At 35.4% G+C, this 19,621-nt stretch overlaps 1 protein-coding gene across 1 annotated transcript in view; it reads left to right on the top strand.

The window, feature by feature from the left end:
- Nucleotides 1-18,853, top strand: part of LOC145674811 (musculin-like) — a 96,589-nt gene extending 77,736 nt beyond the window's left edge. Inside the window, exon 3 of the mRNA XM_081745031.1 lies at nucleotides 13,762-18,853. Coding sequence (XP_081601157.1) covers nucleotides 13,762-13,923 — 162 coding nt within the window. The 3' untranslated portion in view covers nucleotides 13,924-18,853. The remainder of the gene's footprint in view (nucleotides 1-13,761) is intronic.
- The last annotated feature ends 768 nt before the right edge of the window (nucleotides 18,854-19,621 follow it).

Genomic DNA, 19,621 nt, shown 5'->3' with positions numbered 1-19,621 from the left:
TTTCAATTCACTGCCTTGTATACGTCATCATTATAGAAAGTATGCGTTTAAATTTTGTTCAAAGATACGGGGCTGAAGCTCCCTGGTTACGCCGCCACACTCTTATTCAACAACAGTTTTCACTGTAATATGTATGTTTGCAGTTTTATCCAGTGTAAAGCAGGATTGCAGCCCATTTTATCCACTGTATACTTGAGCGTCAAGGGGGGCTATAGCCCCTGCTCAGGTATACTGGATAAAACGGTAAACTATAGTTTAGCCCCACCTTTGATCATATCCTGGATCCGCCACTATATATATATATATTCCAAGTACACCTAAAACTGTATTTTCAGAAGAGAAAATGTTCAAAAATTTTCCGGAGCAGAATCTCGGACACCGTTAAGCCCGGGGTATTATATACCCCCAAAAAGTCTCGGTTGTGGACTGTGAATTAGAGTATCTCTCCTTCGACCTCTCTTATGAAAATCGGTAGTGCGAGGAGCTCCGAATGCTTGTTTGTAGAAAAAAGATGCCAGCCGTCAGGAAAGAACTATTCAGTAAAAAAAAAAAAAAAAAAAAAAAGTCACTCATTTACTGAAAAAGACAACAGAACAGAAGTAAGATCTTATGTATTTACTTACTTTTTAACAGTAGCGGGTAGCGGTCTGTAGAAGCACCGGTTGCAATATTAAAGGTATGTAGGTACGCTCAAGTGTTCCCCTCCCGCAGCGTTCTTGTCTTATCAGAAAAAAAAAGAAAAGAAAAGAAAAAAAAGAAAAAAATATTCAGGAAATATGAAGAGGGAAGTCTTTTAAAACTCTATTTGTATATTTATTCTCCTTCGAGACATGATTTACTAAATATCAATATTTGTAATAATTTATCAGTTTTCAATCAATGGGAATTAACCGTGAATGCGAAATCACTGAATTTGATGCTGAAAATATCCTGAATATTAGAATTTCTCTTTTGGGAGTGATAGGAATGTATTTCGAAGTAGGAAAAAAGAACGAACTGTGATTGCAAGCACTAGATATTTCTGCTATTATTAATATTCGTTTGATATGATTTGGCTTACCATTCATTCTGTGCATCATACAGGGTGTCCGAGAAGTCCTTCCCTGATTACAGAAATTGATAACTCAGGCTAGAAATAAGATAGAAATATGAAACTGGTGTTGAATTGCTTACAAACTATAAAAGTTTTGGTCACATCAGTACACTTCTACATGAGCACCCTTGGTAGCACGTAGCACATCTAGGCGATATTCAATTTCCATCCACACATTAGCCAACATCACTGAAGGGATCGATGCAACGACTGTGGTTATTCGTTGCTGCAGGGTTTCAAGATCTGGTACACGTGTTCGGTAGACCTCATCCTTGACATAACCCCATAAAAAGAAGTCTAATGGGGTTATGTCAGGAGAGCGTGGAGGCCAAGCTGTTGGTCCATCACGACCAATCCATCGCCCAGGAAATGTCCTATCGAGATAGGCACGGACGTCCAAACCCCAATGAGGTGGTGCACCGTCTTGCTGAAAAACGACATCGGGGCGATACTGAAGCAGCTGAGGAACAGCATACAGCTGCAACATATTCAGGTACATTGCAGATGTGATGGTATCCTCAGCGAAGAAGAATGGCCCGATAATTCGATCGTGCAATAACGCGCACCGAACATTCACCTTTGGACTGCCTCTGGTGAACTCCCTGACCTCCCTGGGGGTTTCTGAACCCCAAATGCGTACATTATGGCGATTCACTACTCCACTGACAAAGAATGTCGCTTCGTCGGAAAAGGCAATTCGTCTGAGATAACCATTATCGTCCGCAATACGTGATAGCATTTCGACCGCAAAGTCATATCGACTTGTACCGTCGTCGGGCAACAAGGCCTGAACGAGTTGCACTTTGTAAGCACGAAACAATAAACGTTTGTGTAAAATGTCATGGATAGAGCTTTTTGGCATCTGTAATTCACGTGAGGCCCTGCGTACCGATTTCTTAGGATTTCTCAGAAAAGACTGCCGCACAGCCTCCACCGTGTCTGCTGAGGTTCTTGGTCGACCAGATCTCGGAAGGTCAGCAACCGACCCTGTGTTCTTGAACTTCTCATACCAGGCTTTAATGCTCTTGACATCAGGTGGAGTCCTCCCAAATGTTGTCTGGAACTGTCTCTGCACCGTGGTTGGTGATCATGTCTCATGGTACCACAGGACACACTGTGCCTTCTCCTGGTTGGTTGGCATGGCTTCTTGGGCTTCTTACTTACGTACTACAAACCTAAAACAAACAAAATTGAGACTTGGTAAAACAGAACAAACCTAACACAGACAAAAACTTTTATGGTTTGTAAACAATTCAACACCAGTTTCATATTTCTATCTTATTTCTAGCCTGAGTTATCAATTTCTGTAATCAGGGAAGGACTTCTCGGACACCCTTTTACATGTATGTTTAACTATTGAGTCTTCTTTATTTCAGTTCTTAACTGTGACGATGTTTTAAATTGGAGAAATTTTGTGAAAACAAAATCAAGCCCAATCTCTAAAGCACAAAAAGAATATGTATACCTCTGTGCATAGTAAGATTATTATACTTTCAATGTCACAAATTGTTTCCTAGATTCTAAATTACTTGGGGTCAGATTCGGTCGCAGGTTGCATCAAGTGGCCGACACCGTGTTGGACAGACACCGTGTACATGCGTTTTCTTGGGGTTACCCTATTTCCTCTCACTTTCTTCATTCCAACATTTCATTCATTCTCCCTATCTCCTTTAGCATATGACAATAAAAAATGTTGGTAGGAGAATAATTACAAATTACTTAACTGGGTGGAGTGGCAAGAAATATCGTAAATATTAAGTCCCGTTGACTGCATTTATACTTCAGTTTTTCATTAGACATACTTCCTGGTATTCCATGTCGGAATCTCCTGATTTCATGGCTGGTAATTTGACAATTAAAAAAAAAAAAAAAAAAAAAATGGAAAACATCTTGCTTGAAAGAGAACCGATTCTGGACAGTTCTTGAGGAAGTAAACATTCTTAAAAACTTCACCGATATGAGCACAAAATTAAAATACGGAATTATTTTATATTTTGATAATTCCTCTGTTTGAATTATAATGAATATTTAGGACCACAAACGCCCGCAAGTGGGGGGAGGGAGGGAAAAGACCGATACAAAGCGAAGCATCGAATATACAGACCTTGATGCAATTTTCTTCATGTAATCAGGGGTAAAAGTGAATCTCAAAAGGTAGGGGGACGCATGATGTCACCGTCCCCTGTGGCTATCTTTGCCCATTGTAAATTTTAGGAAGTGGAGGGACGCGATAGATTTTTTTTGGAAGTGGATGGACGACATACCTCGCGTTCCCCCTCACTTTTAGCCCTGCATGTAATACAATAATTATTGACCCATATTTCATAACTCTATAGTAAATATTGTAGTGAGTGAGTAAGCAAATCTAAAATGTTTGGGCATATATTTCGGAGAGCCGAAGCTCTTTCGAAAATCCAGGAGCTTTTTCTTTATTTTTCTTTTTTCTTTTTTCTTTTCTTTTCTTTCTTTCTTTCTTTCTTTCTTTTTTTTTTGTTACTACTATTGAAGCTTCCTTCCAGAAACTTTTGTCCAGGAACAGGATCAAAAGGGGCTGGACTGGATAGAAATTCAATTTTTTAAGCTTCGGGGTGAACCCTATCCAAATTTGCGAGGGCAAAACTCCCCCAATATTATGCCTATAAGAAACACTACTACGACCAGACGCGTATTTGTTCTTTGCAAGTTTGTGTTTTGTGACTAACTTGTTTCTTCGAAGCGTCTGTCCCACTCACTCTATCAATTGAGTTAAGCGCTGCCAAGCGGAGGAATTCGTAACTATTACAGAAGCTGACTATATACCACTGACGCAACTGGAAGCGGGCAATTCGGGAAGATAGCAGCGATACAAGAATAAATCCATTTTCCCATGCTAAGAGATAGGAGCTCGCTGCCATATGCGCAGTGTTACTGCTTTCAGTGGCAACGGTCACTGCAACTGGAAATGTAAATCTCTCTCTTTCAGTCTTTTAATTAAATTTTTAAAGAAATGCATCAATACTGTTTAGCGCTCAAGATCAAGGGTTTACTTTTTTACTGATACACTACTTTAATACCAAACAAATCTTTAGTATTAAAAAATATCCGGTTGCACAACCATGCAAGATATAGTACCAGCCGACGCTGCTTTTTAAATACATCATTAAGTATAAAAACATCCTCTTTCTTTTCCTTGTGCCCGCCCTATTGTATGCTGACTATTGGCCCAATTTAGATGCTAAGTTTGATATGCCTTGTCAGCGACGCAAATACACTAGTTGTCGCCCGGGGCAAGAACTCACCCAATTTTGCCAATTTTGCGCCCTTCCAATCCGGCGCCCGGGGTACAAGCCTCGTTTGCCCCCCTAGTTACGTCACTGCACCTAGTCTAAAATATTTTTCTACTTTAAAACCTTATAGCAATAATCAGACGTATTTCAACAATAGAAATATGGTTAAGTCAAGTGCATTGTTCGTTTAGATATTAATCAACATCACAACCATAGACACAGTACAATCAATCATGGGTAAAAAGTGGTTGAAATTTTTCTCTAGAAGACAAAGCAAAGAGAAAATACAATCTGATAACTCTATTAATAACACAGAAGTATCAAATAAGCAAAACAAACAGCGCCACAAGTCCAAGAAAAATGAAAGAGCTAAACCTAGACAAAAGGAAATACAAACATACAGTCGGCACCATGGCGCAAACTTCTTTACCAGCATTTCACCTCGAAACACTTGGCTCAAATTTATTAGAAGTCCTGGTTTAACAAGAAGATTCCAACGTGTGATAACTATGCAGAATCTACCAACTGAAATACTGGAAAATATTTTGAAATATTTATCAGTATCAGAAATTGCACGTTGTCGTTTAGTGTGTGTTAGATTTCGTGATGTATGCAACATTATTTTGAATTTTTATTTTGAGAGATTAGAAACTGACATAGGTAAAGAATTTAAAAAGTTGCGAACGATATCTGCAGACGATCTTCAAAATTCCAAATTGTTTGAGTTTCGCACTTCCATAGTTTTGAAGACGCTTCAATGTGAATACAAGATAATTCATGCTTTATCATGGCGATACATAAAACAAAATGTCTGTCACTTCTTTGCGTGGCAAATTATCGAACAATTTATGTGTATTTTGGATTTTATTCGCTCAAGACGTGGTGGGGGTGAAATGATCAATTATGAAAAATTTTTCGAAACACTTTTCTACTTTAATCGAAAATTTATGCTGAAGTTTGATAAATTTATAGCGGAAGTACAGAATAGGAATTTGGTTTGGGACGCCCTGGAGATTCTCAACTGCTCTCTCAATCATAAAATGTCCGTCACCAAACAGATTACCAATGAGAAGAATTTTTACCTACGAAGCAAGTGTGTTTTAAAGCATAGTGTTCTCAATTGGTCAACGACGGGAGCAGATTTGAAAAATATCAAATTGCTCGTGTATTTTAAGGACTTTGTCAAAATTCTCTCCTTACTTGTTATGATTGACAACAGGGATTTTCTGCAAAGTAAGCTATGTTATGCTTCTGAAACAGCAAGGCATCGATTTATCATTATTGACGACAAAATTGTTGAGAGCGAAACTATGCACGGAATTCGCTATATGCTTCGTCAGACTTCAAGTAGGATTCCTGGAACTGGTGATAAAAATATGAATATTCGAATTGATCTGAGGATACCCGATGTATCCTCATTAAAAAGCAACCCAATTTGCGTGACTCATGACGACTACCACAAGATCTTGAGTCTTCCCAATGAGTACGAATTAATGATAGAAGCGTGCAGGGAAACTTACTCTATGGCAGCCTGTGATCACCGTTCTTTGCGTCTTAATTATAACAACATTAAAGGAGGATCAATTGATTTTGATCACGATACTGTGCATACCTCTCCGGTAATTATGGTAAACCACGCTGAAGACTCTTCCTTGGATTAATCTGAATGGTTTGAATCTAAATATGTTATCATCTATGATTTTAGGTCAAATTTGTCCAATATTGTTGGGTATAAAATCTTTGGATTCTCCATGTTGCTTAACACTGAGTGTCTTTCTATGATTAACGTAGGATTGATTAATTCTTTAAGCGTAAATAAAAATATATCAGTAATAAATTATTCTTAATACAAAATAAAATTAATATTTTATTTACTGTACTAGGTTATCGTATAACGCTTTGTATACATTTTACCTTTAATTTTTGACTACATTTTACTAATAACCGCGTGTATAAGCTGTCAATTATTATCTATTTCGCCTTACCTCTAAATCACGATGAAGGCACGTGTAAATAAAGCACGTGAAGGTAGGTATTTTCAGTATGCAGAAGCGTCAGAGCGAATGAAATGGCAAGACGTTTAGTAAACTGATCTTGCTTGGAGCTGCAAGCCGTGAATCGTTTCTTGTAACCAAACAATTTGTCGCCATCGGACATTCACAGTCAAATCGTGGAAGTATATAGTGAAGAAGCAATAAGCATACAACATGTGGTAAAACGGTGTCGTGTTTTTTAAGTGGGCAGAAAAGGAGATAGAAAATCACTATAAAGCAGTGAGCGGTCTTCCAAGAGAGGGGTTGAGTTACCACAGGACTCCAGGCAAGCTAAGTAGGCAGGAGACCTCAGAGCTCCAAGGAAGCCAAGAGGCTTGGGTTAGGATAGAACTCGAAAAGCTCTAGGCAAGCTAGGAGAACAGAATAATCAGCTGAAAATGATGTCGATGGAGACCTTTCATGGTGTTTTATACCCTCTTCTGGACACCAATGACGTTGGTGTTAATCTGCTGTCACAAGACCTGACGATGACGATTATGCCAATCGTCTGCTTGCTTGTAGTAGTAGTAGTAAGAGAACACGTGATTTTATTTACAAACAAGAACCATGTGTTGACGTTTATAAATATAGACTACGTATAGAATATTACAATAGACAAAAAGCGGTAAGAGATAGTGATATATTGATGTTTGATATGAATTTAGATTTAGAAAAATTGTTTTTTCTATACTCCTACCACTCTTCACAAGGTTTCATACCGAAAGATGTAGAAATAAATTATTTTCAGCTTCAATGTTCATCAAGATAGAAAAAAAAAAAACGACACTAGCGATAGAAAGCGAGATTTCTTATTGGAAATAGTCCATATGTGCGATTTCCTTATAATTTCCTGGAAACACAAAAGTTGCTAACGAGTCTTGTATTTTCCACCAAAGATCAAAGCCCACCAGAGTCCGACTAATTAAAAGTTGAAGCTACCACAAACCCACTAACAAAAATTAAACTCTTTTTGTTTCATTCGGTTTATTACTGATATTCAGAATATCAATGTACGGCCCGTTTAGATCATATTGTCCAATTTTTACCATCAACGTCCAGATTAGACAAATTCATTCTTATTAGTGGTGTTACGAGATGAGAAATAAGATTTCCTCGACTCGTCTCGTCTCGATTCTCAAAAAGGTTTTCTCGTCTCGTTCTGTAAATTTGTATATAAAATATATATCCTGATTTTTTCTTAATTTCATATTGAAGTTGGGGCGCGGGGTCTCAGTGGTAGAGCGTTCATCTCTGGTGGTTGGGGTCCCGGATTCGATCCTAGTCCCCGCTAAGTGAACTTTGTGGTGGACAAACCCCGTGTGCGTGGGTTTTCTCGGGGTTACCCCGTTTTCTCCCACTTTCTTCATTCCACCGTTTCATTCATCTCTCATCATCACCGTCTCCTTTAGCCTAGCCGGCATAGGCGTGGGACATAAAACCTAAAAATTTCATTTCATTTTTTCATCTTGAAGTTAACCAGAATTCTTCCGCGTTACGAAAGGTATGATATAATATTTAATCCATATTTATGATTGGAGTATATAGTGTAACTTTAAATTTTGATAAATTCTCTTCATTGTACTCGTGCAATCACTTTATGAATTTGTACTTTTTATACTTGAATTGTGTAAGACTATAATAGAGTTTGGGATTAAGAACGCACGCACTCAGAACTTTTTTTTTCTTGGGAGGGATCCAAAGTTTGGAAGGTCCAATAGGGGAGACCGGGGCTGATTGGCGAACTTTTCATTCTTTATTTTTTTATGAGCAGACAGTACACTGTATTGCAATGTAATGAATGTGTATGGACAGACCAAAGTTTCCTCTGATAAATCCAATTTTTGTTTGTATTTTTTTTTTTGGCTTATGGTTTTCGAGAAATAAAATTTTCTTTCTTTTAAAATAGAGTATGCCAACCAGCCCCTAGTAAGAGGCTGGTTGGCTGGTATTGTGGTGCTAGCTGGCATACTTTTTAAATATAGCCTATATATATCGAAAACAGTAAGGAACAAAACACCCAAAAATTGGATTTATTAGTAATAAGCATGATTTTTCTAAATTCTATAAATACTGCAATGAAGTAAGCTCTTTGTTTGAATTTTGAAATGGCTTTTATTCACAATATTTAAAAGAATCAGCATTATGAAATATGAAAACTTCTTTCTTTCATTCTAGCTTGGTTGTCTTGACATCGGAAGCTACAAGATTATCAAACCAAGATTATCAATTAGTTTTAATAGGATGCGATGTAGGCTAATTCTTCATATTATTTCCAAATGTAATTAAAATAACTGAACTATCAAGAAACGCAGTTTATTTCCTACTTTTCACAAAGAAAGAAAAAAACAATATCTAGCAGTGGCGGCTAATGTTAGTGTTGCAGCGTTGCGCAACGACCAAAGTATTTCAAGAAAAAAAAATGTTGTTATCAATAGTAGTAAAGAGCAGAAAAAAATACTTTCTAATACTCCCATATATACATTTTAAATAACATATTTTTGGCTTCTGTACCTGTCCGTTCCGTTAATCCGTTTTAAAAAGCGAAAAATAATTCGTCACAGAGTCTCTAATTTATATTGTGTTGCAACGAGCATACAACGACCAGATTCCTTCAGCGCGGCAATTGGAGAGGATGTTAAGTCTCCTTTCCCCTATCTCAGAAGTTAAAGGAACTGGTCGTTGCAGTGCTACTGCAACACAACACGGTTTCCAGTGAACGAGAAGGTTTTTCACGTTAAATATGATTTCTGAATTTCATTTAACTAGCAATTAACAAATGGAATTTGGTTTTATGCACTTATATTTTTAAATTACGGGATCATACTGAAGCAAATCAATATAATGACAATTAAAAAAAAAAATTGCAGAAATACAAAATAAGAAAGAAAACATCTAGTAGAGCAGGAAACAAATGAAAGTAGACCCGCATTTATAAGTTAATTCTTAGCTTATATTGATCATGAAGGCTTCTTCTACAGTAATTTGTGAATCAATTATATTAATAATCAGTATGTAGAATCGCCCCCCCCCCCCTTCTATGGATAGTAGTTTAGCATACTTATTTTATAAAATAAGTATATTTTATACTCTTGATAATTTCCACATAAAACTGTATGATGGGGAACGCCACATTGAATTTGGGACTAGTTAGCAATGTTCAGGGGCGTAGCCACGAGAGGGTTCCACCGGCTCAGGACCTCCCAAAAATTTTGAAACTTGACTAACATTTGTAGACTTTCCTGTAGGAATAGTACTTGTTTAACAGAGAAACGATTGATGTAGGCTAAATATTTTATTTTACGCCTCATCATGTACTCTTTCTTTTCTTATAAAAATAATCGTTCTATTATTTTTCTAAAAATATAGGTGACAGTAATTAAGAATTACTTATCGTCTTTTCGGGTGCAGTATAAGACAGGTTCGGTGTTACGTAGACGTATTGAACCTCCCTCAAATACTTTCGACCCCTCCCAGTTAACATTTCTGGGTGTAGAACTGGCAGTACTGTTTGTTTTGATGTTCTTTGATTTTTTATTTCTGTTAACATGCTGATCCTACATCTGGCGGGTTTCAAGGTTTCCTTTCCAGAACGTATCACATTGATAAGCATTGTTTCGCCTCATGTGGAAGTATATTGTGTTTATCGTGCATTGCGTAACAACCACGACGTTTCTTTCTTTTACGCACATGTGTTTGTGTTGATGTATAAATATGTGACATTCGGAATTCATATACCAGTACGTCTTTTGTATCAGCTGTTTTGGTTTTTAATTATTAGATTTAATTTTATTGTGTGTGTTTTAATTCTGTAAATAACTTACAAAATAAAAAAAAATGTCCAGCTTTCAACTGAGGAAAAACTTGCAATTAAGGCTCAGACAAAACAAGCAAAGGGCAATTCAAGAGAGTGTTCGAAAAAAATCCAGTTTGAATTTACAGGATATCTTATGGCAGTAATGTTGTTTGACTAGATACATTTCCTCAATTTATTTTAAATTTTCCTAGATAAACTGTGAATAAAGTGTGTTCAATGTACTTTTTTTTTATAACACTAATCTCTGCTACGAACTCTCTTCAGTCAACGCTGAAGAGGAATTCGGATCACTGTCAGGGACTGAGTTTCCTAGAATGAATCGTTCGCAATAATCTAGAAAAAATATTTATCGAATCTACAAAGCTTCTGAAATTAATATTAACTGTACCTATGGCATCAGCAAAAGACGAAAAGTTTTTTTCCACATCAAAAAGAATTGACACTTTCAAGGAATTGAATGTCCCAAGTTGATTAATCAGATAAAATGTTCTGCATTTTTTTATTTTTTAACAGAATTTTATTTAATTTCACATGTCACATATCATTTGCATCTAAAATTATGCAGATTAGTCAATGAGTCCACTTTATATCTTCTGTCTCCGATCGTTCGTACATTCACCCGATACCACAATTCACCGGCCGCCACTGATATCTAGACCTATATTTTTGTAACGAAAGAACACACACAAATTATGCTTGACACTGAGAATTGAACAACTGAGAATCAGGCCTATTCAGAAAATTCAGAGTCACAGTTATGGCATATGTAATATGGTGAATCATCCGTGCACTCTACATGCGCCTACGCTCTGCAAGACACACAATGGATCCAATTCTCGCCTGGATGGCTGTTGGTGTATGTATCCAAGCTCATAATGCAGAAATCTTCCTCTTCATCATATTCTTCTTTTTTCTTGTTCTTTCTGGATGTCTCCCATTCTCCTGTTTCTTTTTCTTTCCAAAAAGATTTCTATGAAGGTGACAGCAGCATCTACAGATAGCTTCTTTTTTTTTATGATAGCAGCAACAGCGTATTGAGTTAATTAATAGAGGAGTTATATGCAGTTTGTCAACCAGCTCCTGCTGCCAACCAGCCCCGGTCTCCTCCTACAAGACACTACGCCTATATAATATTGAACAGATGTTATTCTACACCCAAAAAAATGATACGTAATAGATAAGTACTGCCAGCTATATTCTCATAAAAAAATATAGAACTAGACTGGTTTTGTAAGGAAAGAAAGAGTAGAAATGAAGTGCAACATCAAAATGTTAAGGTTACATCAATCATTTTTCAGGTAAACAAGTACTTAGGTATAATTTTATTAAGCAATTTTACAAATGAATGTCGATTTACCAGGTTTTGGGGAGGGTCCGGAGCCGGTGTACCCCTCCCCCTCGTGGGTGCGCCCCAGATCAGGGTTGGATTAACTCATCTGGAGGCCCGGAGCTAGAAAAAAAGAGTGACCCCTGCTGACTTTGCCTAATACATTTTTGTGAAAATACAGTTAAGAGAACATGTTTCATATTTTTAGTCATATTTTATGATGATGATTGTATCTTTATAATTTCTTTTAGATACACTGAGAAAAATCCGTTCTCCGGACAGCAGTATATTGTACAAATATACGGAATCCTCTTGCTTACATCAGAAATCAGTACGAAGCATACGTTATCCGAATGATAGATAGGCACTGCCCTTAGATGTTACATCATGCCGTTGCAGGAATTTCCAATATCTAACAGTCTTCCTTATATTACATACATATGTGTATGCTAGCTACCTTCGCCAGCTACGTACGTCCATTTGTATGTGAGATCATGACCGCCTACATTGTTTCATACGGAAAGTATGTATAGATGAAACACCTATACAGAAGGTGGTATAAGACATGCGTTTTCAGCTATATGTTTGCTGTACTTTAAGTCCAAAACTGCAGGATTTACAAATGTAACATACGATTTTACTTACGCCACATACAATTTTTTTCTCAGTGTAGCCAGTTGAGATTTTTATCAGAGTGGAGACCCCTGTCCACCTGGAGGTCTAAGACTACAGCTCCCCTAAGCCCCTCTTAATCCGGCCCTGTCCCTATTCAGTGTTTCTTTCAGAAACAATGTTCCGGGGCGGCACACTTAGCATTCCAGTGGGCACTGCTGGTACTATTCTATTTATTATTATATGAAAGACGTATCATTTAGGTCTCCTCCGGGGGGCACTCTCAGAGCTCCGGGAGGGGGCAGTGCATCCCCAAAAAACCGTTCTGGAAGCAACACTGCCCCTGTTTTGAGAGTTGCCAACGAGACTATGATATTTCTCGTGTTGTCTCGAATTGAAAAAGGAATTTCTTGTCCCTACGACTTTCTTCTCATTCTGAGAGATGAATGAAGATGATACTTTCTCACCTTGAAGGCAACACTACTTTCTATACACTAAGATTATGAAATTTTTTCATTTAACATTTTCGAAGTTATATATTAGACGATGAGATCAATGATGTATTATTATTATTATTATTATTATTATTATTATTATTATTATTATTATTATTATTATTATTATTATTACTACTATTATTATTATTATTATTATACGTGAGCAAATATGTAATTAATGGAGCAACTTTGAATAAAGGCGAACAGATTAAAGATTTGGGTATAGTGTTTGACATAAATATGAAATTTTTAGCTATCATATTAAGGAAATAGTCCAAGGGACGAGAATAATAATAATTGGGTTCATTTTCAGACAATGGTCTGAGTTTAAGAATGCCAGTTCATATGTATATTATATAAGATGCTTGCAAGAACAAGATTAGACTTCGGTGTAGTTATTTGGAATAGTATAGGTAAACCATTGGTAAACAAAATTGAGTCAGTCCAAAAATGTTCTATTAGGCCACTTGCCATAAAATGAATAGAGATTACTACTCACGTAGTTATGAATACGGGAATCAATTTTAGTTGTTACAGGCATTAAGTAACAGAAGAAAACTTATTGAAAGAGATTTTATTCAGAAAATACTAGACAATAGATATCATAGTGAATACTGCTTATAAAATATAGGTATAAGGGTACCAATGTATAATACTAGAAATAGATCAACATTAGTTCCTTTGAATCCAAAATCTGTAACTTTAAGAACAATGACCAGTTCTTTTTGATTTAATTTAATCTATTTTTATCAGTACAGAAGCACGCATTTTAGAATTTGACAAATATTATTTGTAGTATTTTTGACAATGTACCGGTATCTATTTTGAGACTGAAAATATTTGGTATTACTTTGACAAGGAATTATTAATCCGGTACACTTTATTTAATCCAATGCTATTTTATTGTATCATTATGTTTTATAGTTTCAGTAGATAGGTTACATTGTGTGCAATATGTGTTTATTTTTTATTTATTTATTTTGATATGGTGTTGTATTTTTGCCGTTAGGCTGTTCATGACACAGAAATAAACATTATTATTATTATTATTATTATTATTATTATTATTATTATTATTATTATTATTATTATTATTATTATTATTATTATTATTTTCAGACATGGCCATTTACCTTCCAAAGGTCGTCCGGAGAGTGGTCACCAACGTCGAGTCAGGATTCTCCTCAGTGCTGTCCTCAAATAACGGACAATCAACATTGTGCTTCCGGTCAACATTTTCTTGAAACACCTTATTCAGACGCTTTGTTGCAAATGAGTTGAAAACTAAACAAGAAAGAAGAAAAATGGAACAAAACAGCAATAACAAATAAAAAAAAAAATTAGGAAGACACTAATCCAATCCTCTTTCTAAACTAAATCAAAGAGGAGACGAAACCAATAAAGAGACAATTAAAAACTATTTAAATGTAATTTAATTTATTATTAGTGTAATAATACTCATTTATTTTCATGTTCCTTCTTTTTTTTATATGATATTTCTATATGCATATAATGTAAGTAAGAAACGAGACTGAACATTGAGCTACATTGTAATTACCTGCTAGAATCTTAATTACGATATTTTGTGTACCAAAGTAATGTATTGTGATTTTCATGTTCGTAAACGTAAAACAATTTAAACACATACGAGCTACGATAGAGAAAGCAGTTTTCGCTTAAACCAACTAATTATATATTTTTTCTACAAAAGTTTTTGGTAATGTCGAGTTTATAATGGAGAAAAACGTGTATAAATATAGTTTAGAGTAGTGGTTCTCAACCGATGTGTCGCGACACAGACTGGTGTGTCAAGCAGTCCACTAAGGTCTGTCGCTAAGTTTTAGAATTTAATATTCATGAAGAATTTAATAATAATTAGTTTAAACAGCCTGTACCAGTCAACACCTCCAGCGGTAGCAATAATGCTCAGTGCTATATACAGTAATTATTAGAGCAACCCAAAAGCATAAAAAGCATAATAGCAATTTACACATATGGTTGGTACCTTAAACATGGATATGGTTGTCTAAGGGTCCAGAAGAAACTAATTTTAAAAGCATAATAAAGTATAATTTTAGAAAATAAAGCATAATTTAAAATATATAGCACAATTCTTGAAAAATTCTGTTTAACTGCAAGTTTAACATATTGTATTAATATTTTCTAAAACCAATATTTACAACTCAAAATGATTGAGAACATAACAATGCAACAATGGAAACACCGTGCTCGTGGGTTTCCTCCGGGTTCTCCCGTTTCCTCCCACTTTCTTCATTCCACCATTTTCACTCATCTCTCATCATCACCGTCTCCTTTAGCCTAACCGGCATAACCGTGGGACGTAAAACTTAAAGATTTCATTTTCATTTTTTTGCAACAATGGAAAGCTTATTTTTACTCCTGTAAACTTCTTTTCAGTGTAATTATTTGATATGAAGGAAAAAAGGTAAAAGAAGAAGACAACTTTCCGCCAACAATGAATAGTACACAAGAACTCCACACTGTATTGTTATTTGTACCTCTTGAACATGAGCACTTTCTGTACTTTTTGGTGGCATTTTTTACTTTCCCTTTCTGTATATACGCACCGCTAAGGTGCACACAAGTGATAAGAAAAACTGACTTGAGCAGATATCTCTTTCCAGTGCATTAAGTAGAAAATTCATTAAATATGAAAGAAATTGGTTGCATAAAATATTACTAAGTAGGCTAGATCAAGGTATTTAGAATATTTAATGTATAGTAAATATTATACATTATACACGATTAATGTAAAACAATGATTGAAATTAACAATAAAGCATAATTTGGAAAAAATAAAGCATAATGCGGGTTGGTCTAGTAATTATAAAAACTAATTGGTTTTTCAATATATTATTATTATTATTATTAATAATAATAATAATAATAATAATAATAATAATAATAATAATAATAATAATAATAATAATAAAAATATCAAAACAAATGTGTCGTGATGTACTGAACGTTCAGTAAAATGTGACGTCAGACAAAAACGGTTGAGAACCACTGGTTTGGTGCAACATTCATGTAATATTTCTGAAAAAAAAAAAGATGGAAAAGACCTATTTTAGTTGTACACTCTTTTAATGTAGTTCTTAATTTGATTTGTGTAGTTTTTGAGAAATCTCTTCTTTTCTTTTTCTTTCATATTGGTAACTCAAATCAACTGTAACTAAGGTATTTTTATATGTGCTGTATATTTTAAGAGTTCTGTGGCATTTTACGCAGACATTTAAGAGATCACACACCCTCTTATGTAATTATTGTTATATTCTTTAGAAACAGTGCTAGAACCATGTTAGGTAACATGAATGTTTGACCTTAGTTTACTGTAAAGGAAAACCAGAACATGTGAACATAAGTTTATGATTAAAGTTATATAGATATTTAGCATAAAATCTAAAACCTGTGACAAATATCTTGTCATTTCAGCTAAACGAATAAAACGCAAGCTCTGGCACGACGTTGCCAAGTGGTAAAGGGGTGTGGCTATGGCTAAGCAAAGAAACTACAGTTTAATCAAGGACAGGAGATAGACGTGGATGTGTACAAAATAAATGCGGCAATACCGCTGGTCTCCCATTTGCTAGCAGCATTTAAAGGGAACTTAGAGCGCCGCCTTCAAATGCCAAGATGTTTGTCACGCCGTTTAGCATGCCTTATTTTACTGAGTGATTACAAAGTCCATCCCCCCTCCCTTATCGCGTGTCCATATATATATTCATAGATGGTAACATTGTATTAATGTAGGATCATGGTAGAGGATAGCTTTGAGGTAATGTAACTATTCTTTACTATTTATTCTAGAGTGTCTGTGTGTCCATAATCATTTTCATAGCAGAGTATCCTCCATGTACGATATGAAATTCTCCTCAACATTGCTGGCGTGATGACAGTAAATGCACGTCGAACAGCATGCTTAAGTCCGTCAACTGTCTTGTAAAGTGTGGCAACAATCTTTTGTTTCATGAAGCCCCATAATGCATTACCGCAAGATGACAGATCAGGACTTCGGGGCGGCCACTTTAAAGATGCAGGCAAATAGAGAACCACATCCAGCCCATTTATCAGGAAATACATTATTGAGATATTCGCTAACGACAATATCATAGTGGGCTGGTGCTTCATCGTGCTGGAACCGGTTGTAAAGAGCCTTTTCTCCCACCGAAAAATTGTTGGTTTTGTAGGGGAAGGATTTTGAAACCTTACAGTGAAATCATGCTGAACATAAGTCCACGTGCTCCTTACGATCCGTTTCTCCATGGTGTAATTGAACTCATCAGCCATGATTTAGAGGTATCTCAGCACCTAGAACAATAAAAAACAACAATTCATTAACTTCTTTGTAATATATAGGGAGTAACGGGACTTTATGATCACCGTGTAGAAGAGGATCGAGCATCGTGCTCTTAAGTGTTCAGTGCTTCCCACATACTGTTTTTTTTAGCCCATTGGTTTATATGGAAAAGTACCATTGTTTTCTATATGAAATTAAAAAGAATTTTAATTGTTTGATTTTGCTGGATTCTTGTTTAAACCTAGTTAAATCATCTTTTGATATATCAAAATCCATTTCCATCTATATACAAACTAGTTGTTCCCGCCAAGTATACGGTTTGCTGCACACTATATGTTAAAGTTGTCTTTATTTAAGAGTTTGATATCTTAAACTAGGAAAACAAATCACTAAACGAAACAACGTTTATTTAACAGTGATAAATGTGTAACAGTTTCGTCAACATATTAACCTTATTAGACACTGTAACAAACAAGAGAGAGTTGCGTCTAAATATAAAAGGATCCTAGAAACTAGTTCTGAAAGCTGATTGACTGGTCAGAACGGACTCAGGCAATCATAATAGAAGTTGAGAAAAGTGTAACTTAACACTACAAATTCTTTTCCCTCCCTGGTCTGGCAGAAAAATAAGCTACAAATTAAACTTTTATAATAACTTGAACTACTGTTCGTCAATTTAACCCATTTAATCCCAAATTATTTTTGTGTCAAAATTTCTTAATTCCTTCTAAACTTATTGATTCTGACCTCATTTAATATATTTTGAGGATTTTAGTGTTGTTGATTTTAGTTTATCGTTCCTTTCAGCAGCGAGGCTATTTGAGACGTGGTCCTACCGATTAACGTGGAATCCGAACCACATGAGTTTCCGCCAGGAATGGAACCCGGGTCGTACGGTAACCGTTTAGCCACAAAGGAGCTCAAGAGGATTTTAGGAGTAGCATATGCACTGGTAGCACGTCCTTATTGTAAAAAACGAAATAAATCCACAACAAATAATTCACAGACAAAAATTGATAAAAATAAATTGTTCCCATTTGGCAACAGTGGGATTAAAAGGGTTAAGTCCTGCATTCCAATTCATACAACAATTTTGTTCCAATTTTTTCAATAAATTTGGCCTCCTTTCAGTTTCTTATTAACATAATTTGTTCCAGTTGCAACACTTCAATCTCACACCAAGTTTTACTTTCATCAGCTTCTATTATGATTGGCTGAGTCCGTTCTAACCAGTCAATCAGTGTTCAGAACTGGTTTCTAGGATCCTTTCATATGTATACGCAACTCCATGTTTGTTACAGTGTCTGATGAAGCTAGTATGTTCCTAGAGTTGTTAGTTAGGTAAGTGACGGAAACTGTTACACATTTAATATTTTTAAATAAGCGTTGTTTTGTTCTTTTTTTTTTTTTTTTTTTTTTTTTTTTTTTGTATTTGTAGTTTAAGTTATTTTAGATAGCACGCTAGTATGAACCAGTTAGTTAAGAGTCTGATAGTTTCTAACTCTTTTTAAAAAAATGTACAAAAACTTACCTTGCGGTTACACAAATATTACTAATGCTTCAAATCTGAATTGTTGTTGGGCAGACAATAAAGTTAGAATTTAGATAAAATTCATTTAGAAACGTTAAACAATTCAGAGTATTTCTCATAGAAATTAAGTGCCTTGATAAACATAATTTCAACACGCTGTATGATTTTCTGCAGATTCAAACAAACAAACAAAAAAGGGTTATTTTGTAAGTATTACGTATTTAATATATTTGACCAGACGACCTGACTAGAAACTAATTTCTATGTTTACAAGTGATGTCAGACATGTGACAGTGTTTGAGGAACGCTGTCAGAATATTTTCCAAGGGGTCAAATACACACACACACACACACACACACACACATATATATATATATATATATATATATATATATATATATATATATATATATATATATATATATATACATTGATAAGCGTTTCCACATAATGCGTCATACAATACAACAGTTATTTACACATATATCTTATTAACTACAGTAAATAAACAGTAAATAGTACGAGGGAATTCGGAAAAGAAAACGACTTTGTTATCAATACACTCACAGATACAGAACTTTTATTATACGCATTAGAAAAGCACAACATTACATTAATTTCAATTTATTCACCGTTCAAATTGAGGCACGTGTCATAACGTTTTACAAGGTCTGAAATTCCTTCTGAAAAAAAAAAAAAAAAAAAAAACGCCTTTGAATGAAACCACCCACTAACAGCATTGTCGAAACGGTGCGACGCAAGTTACTGTTTCATGTGCCTCAAGAGATGGTAGTCGTTCGGCTAAATCGTGAACCGATAGACTTCACGGACAGCTTTGTCAATTTTCTGTTTGAGTTCATTGCTGATTACAGATGGACGATCACTTCTTGCCACATCGTGCACGTCAGTTTGTCCATCTTTAAAAATGTGACCCATTCACGTACGACACTTTCACTTAATCACGGTAAACAACACATGCTTCGCGATGAATCGCAACTGAAAGTTTTTTCGTACTCAGAGATCGTGTTACCGCACGCACTTCACCTTTGGAGGGCTTTTCTATTTGAGCGTTCAATTTCAATTGTTATAGCGAACGATTGAACTGCAACACTACCTTCTCCTTCTA

This window comes from Thermobia domestica, chromosome 18 (genome assembly GCF_964235325.1).
Source record: "Thermobia domestica chromosome 18, izTheDome1.hap1.1, whole genome shotgun sequence".
Classification (NCBI taxonomy): Eukaryota; Metazoa; Arthropoda; class Insecta; order Zygentoma; family Lepismatidae; genus Thermobia; species Thermobia domestica.
Note: the sequence above shows the minus strand (reverse complement) of the source record. Positions and strands in the feature narration are given on the sequence as shown.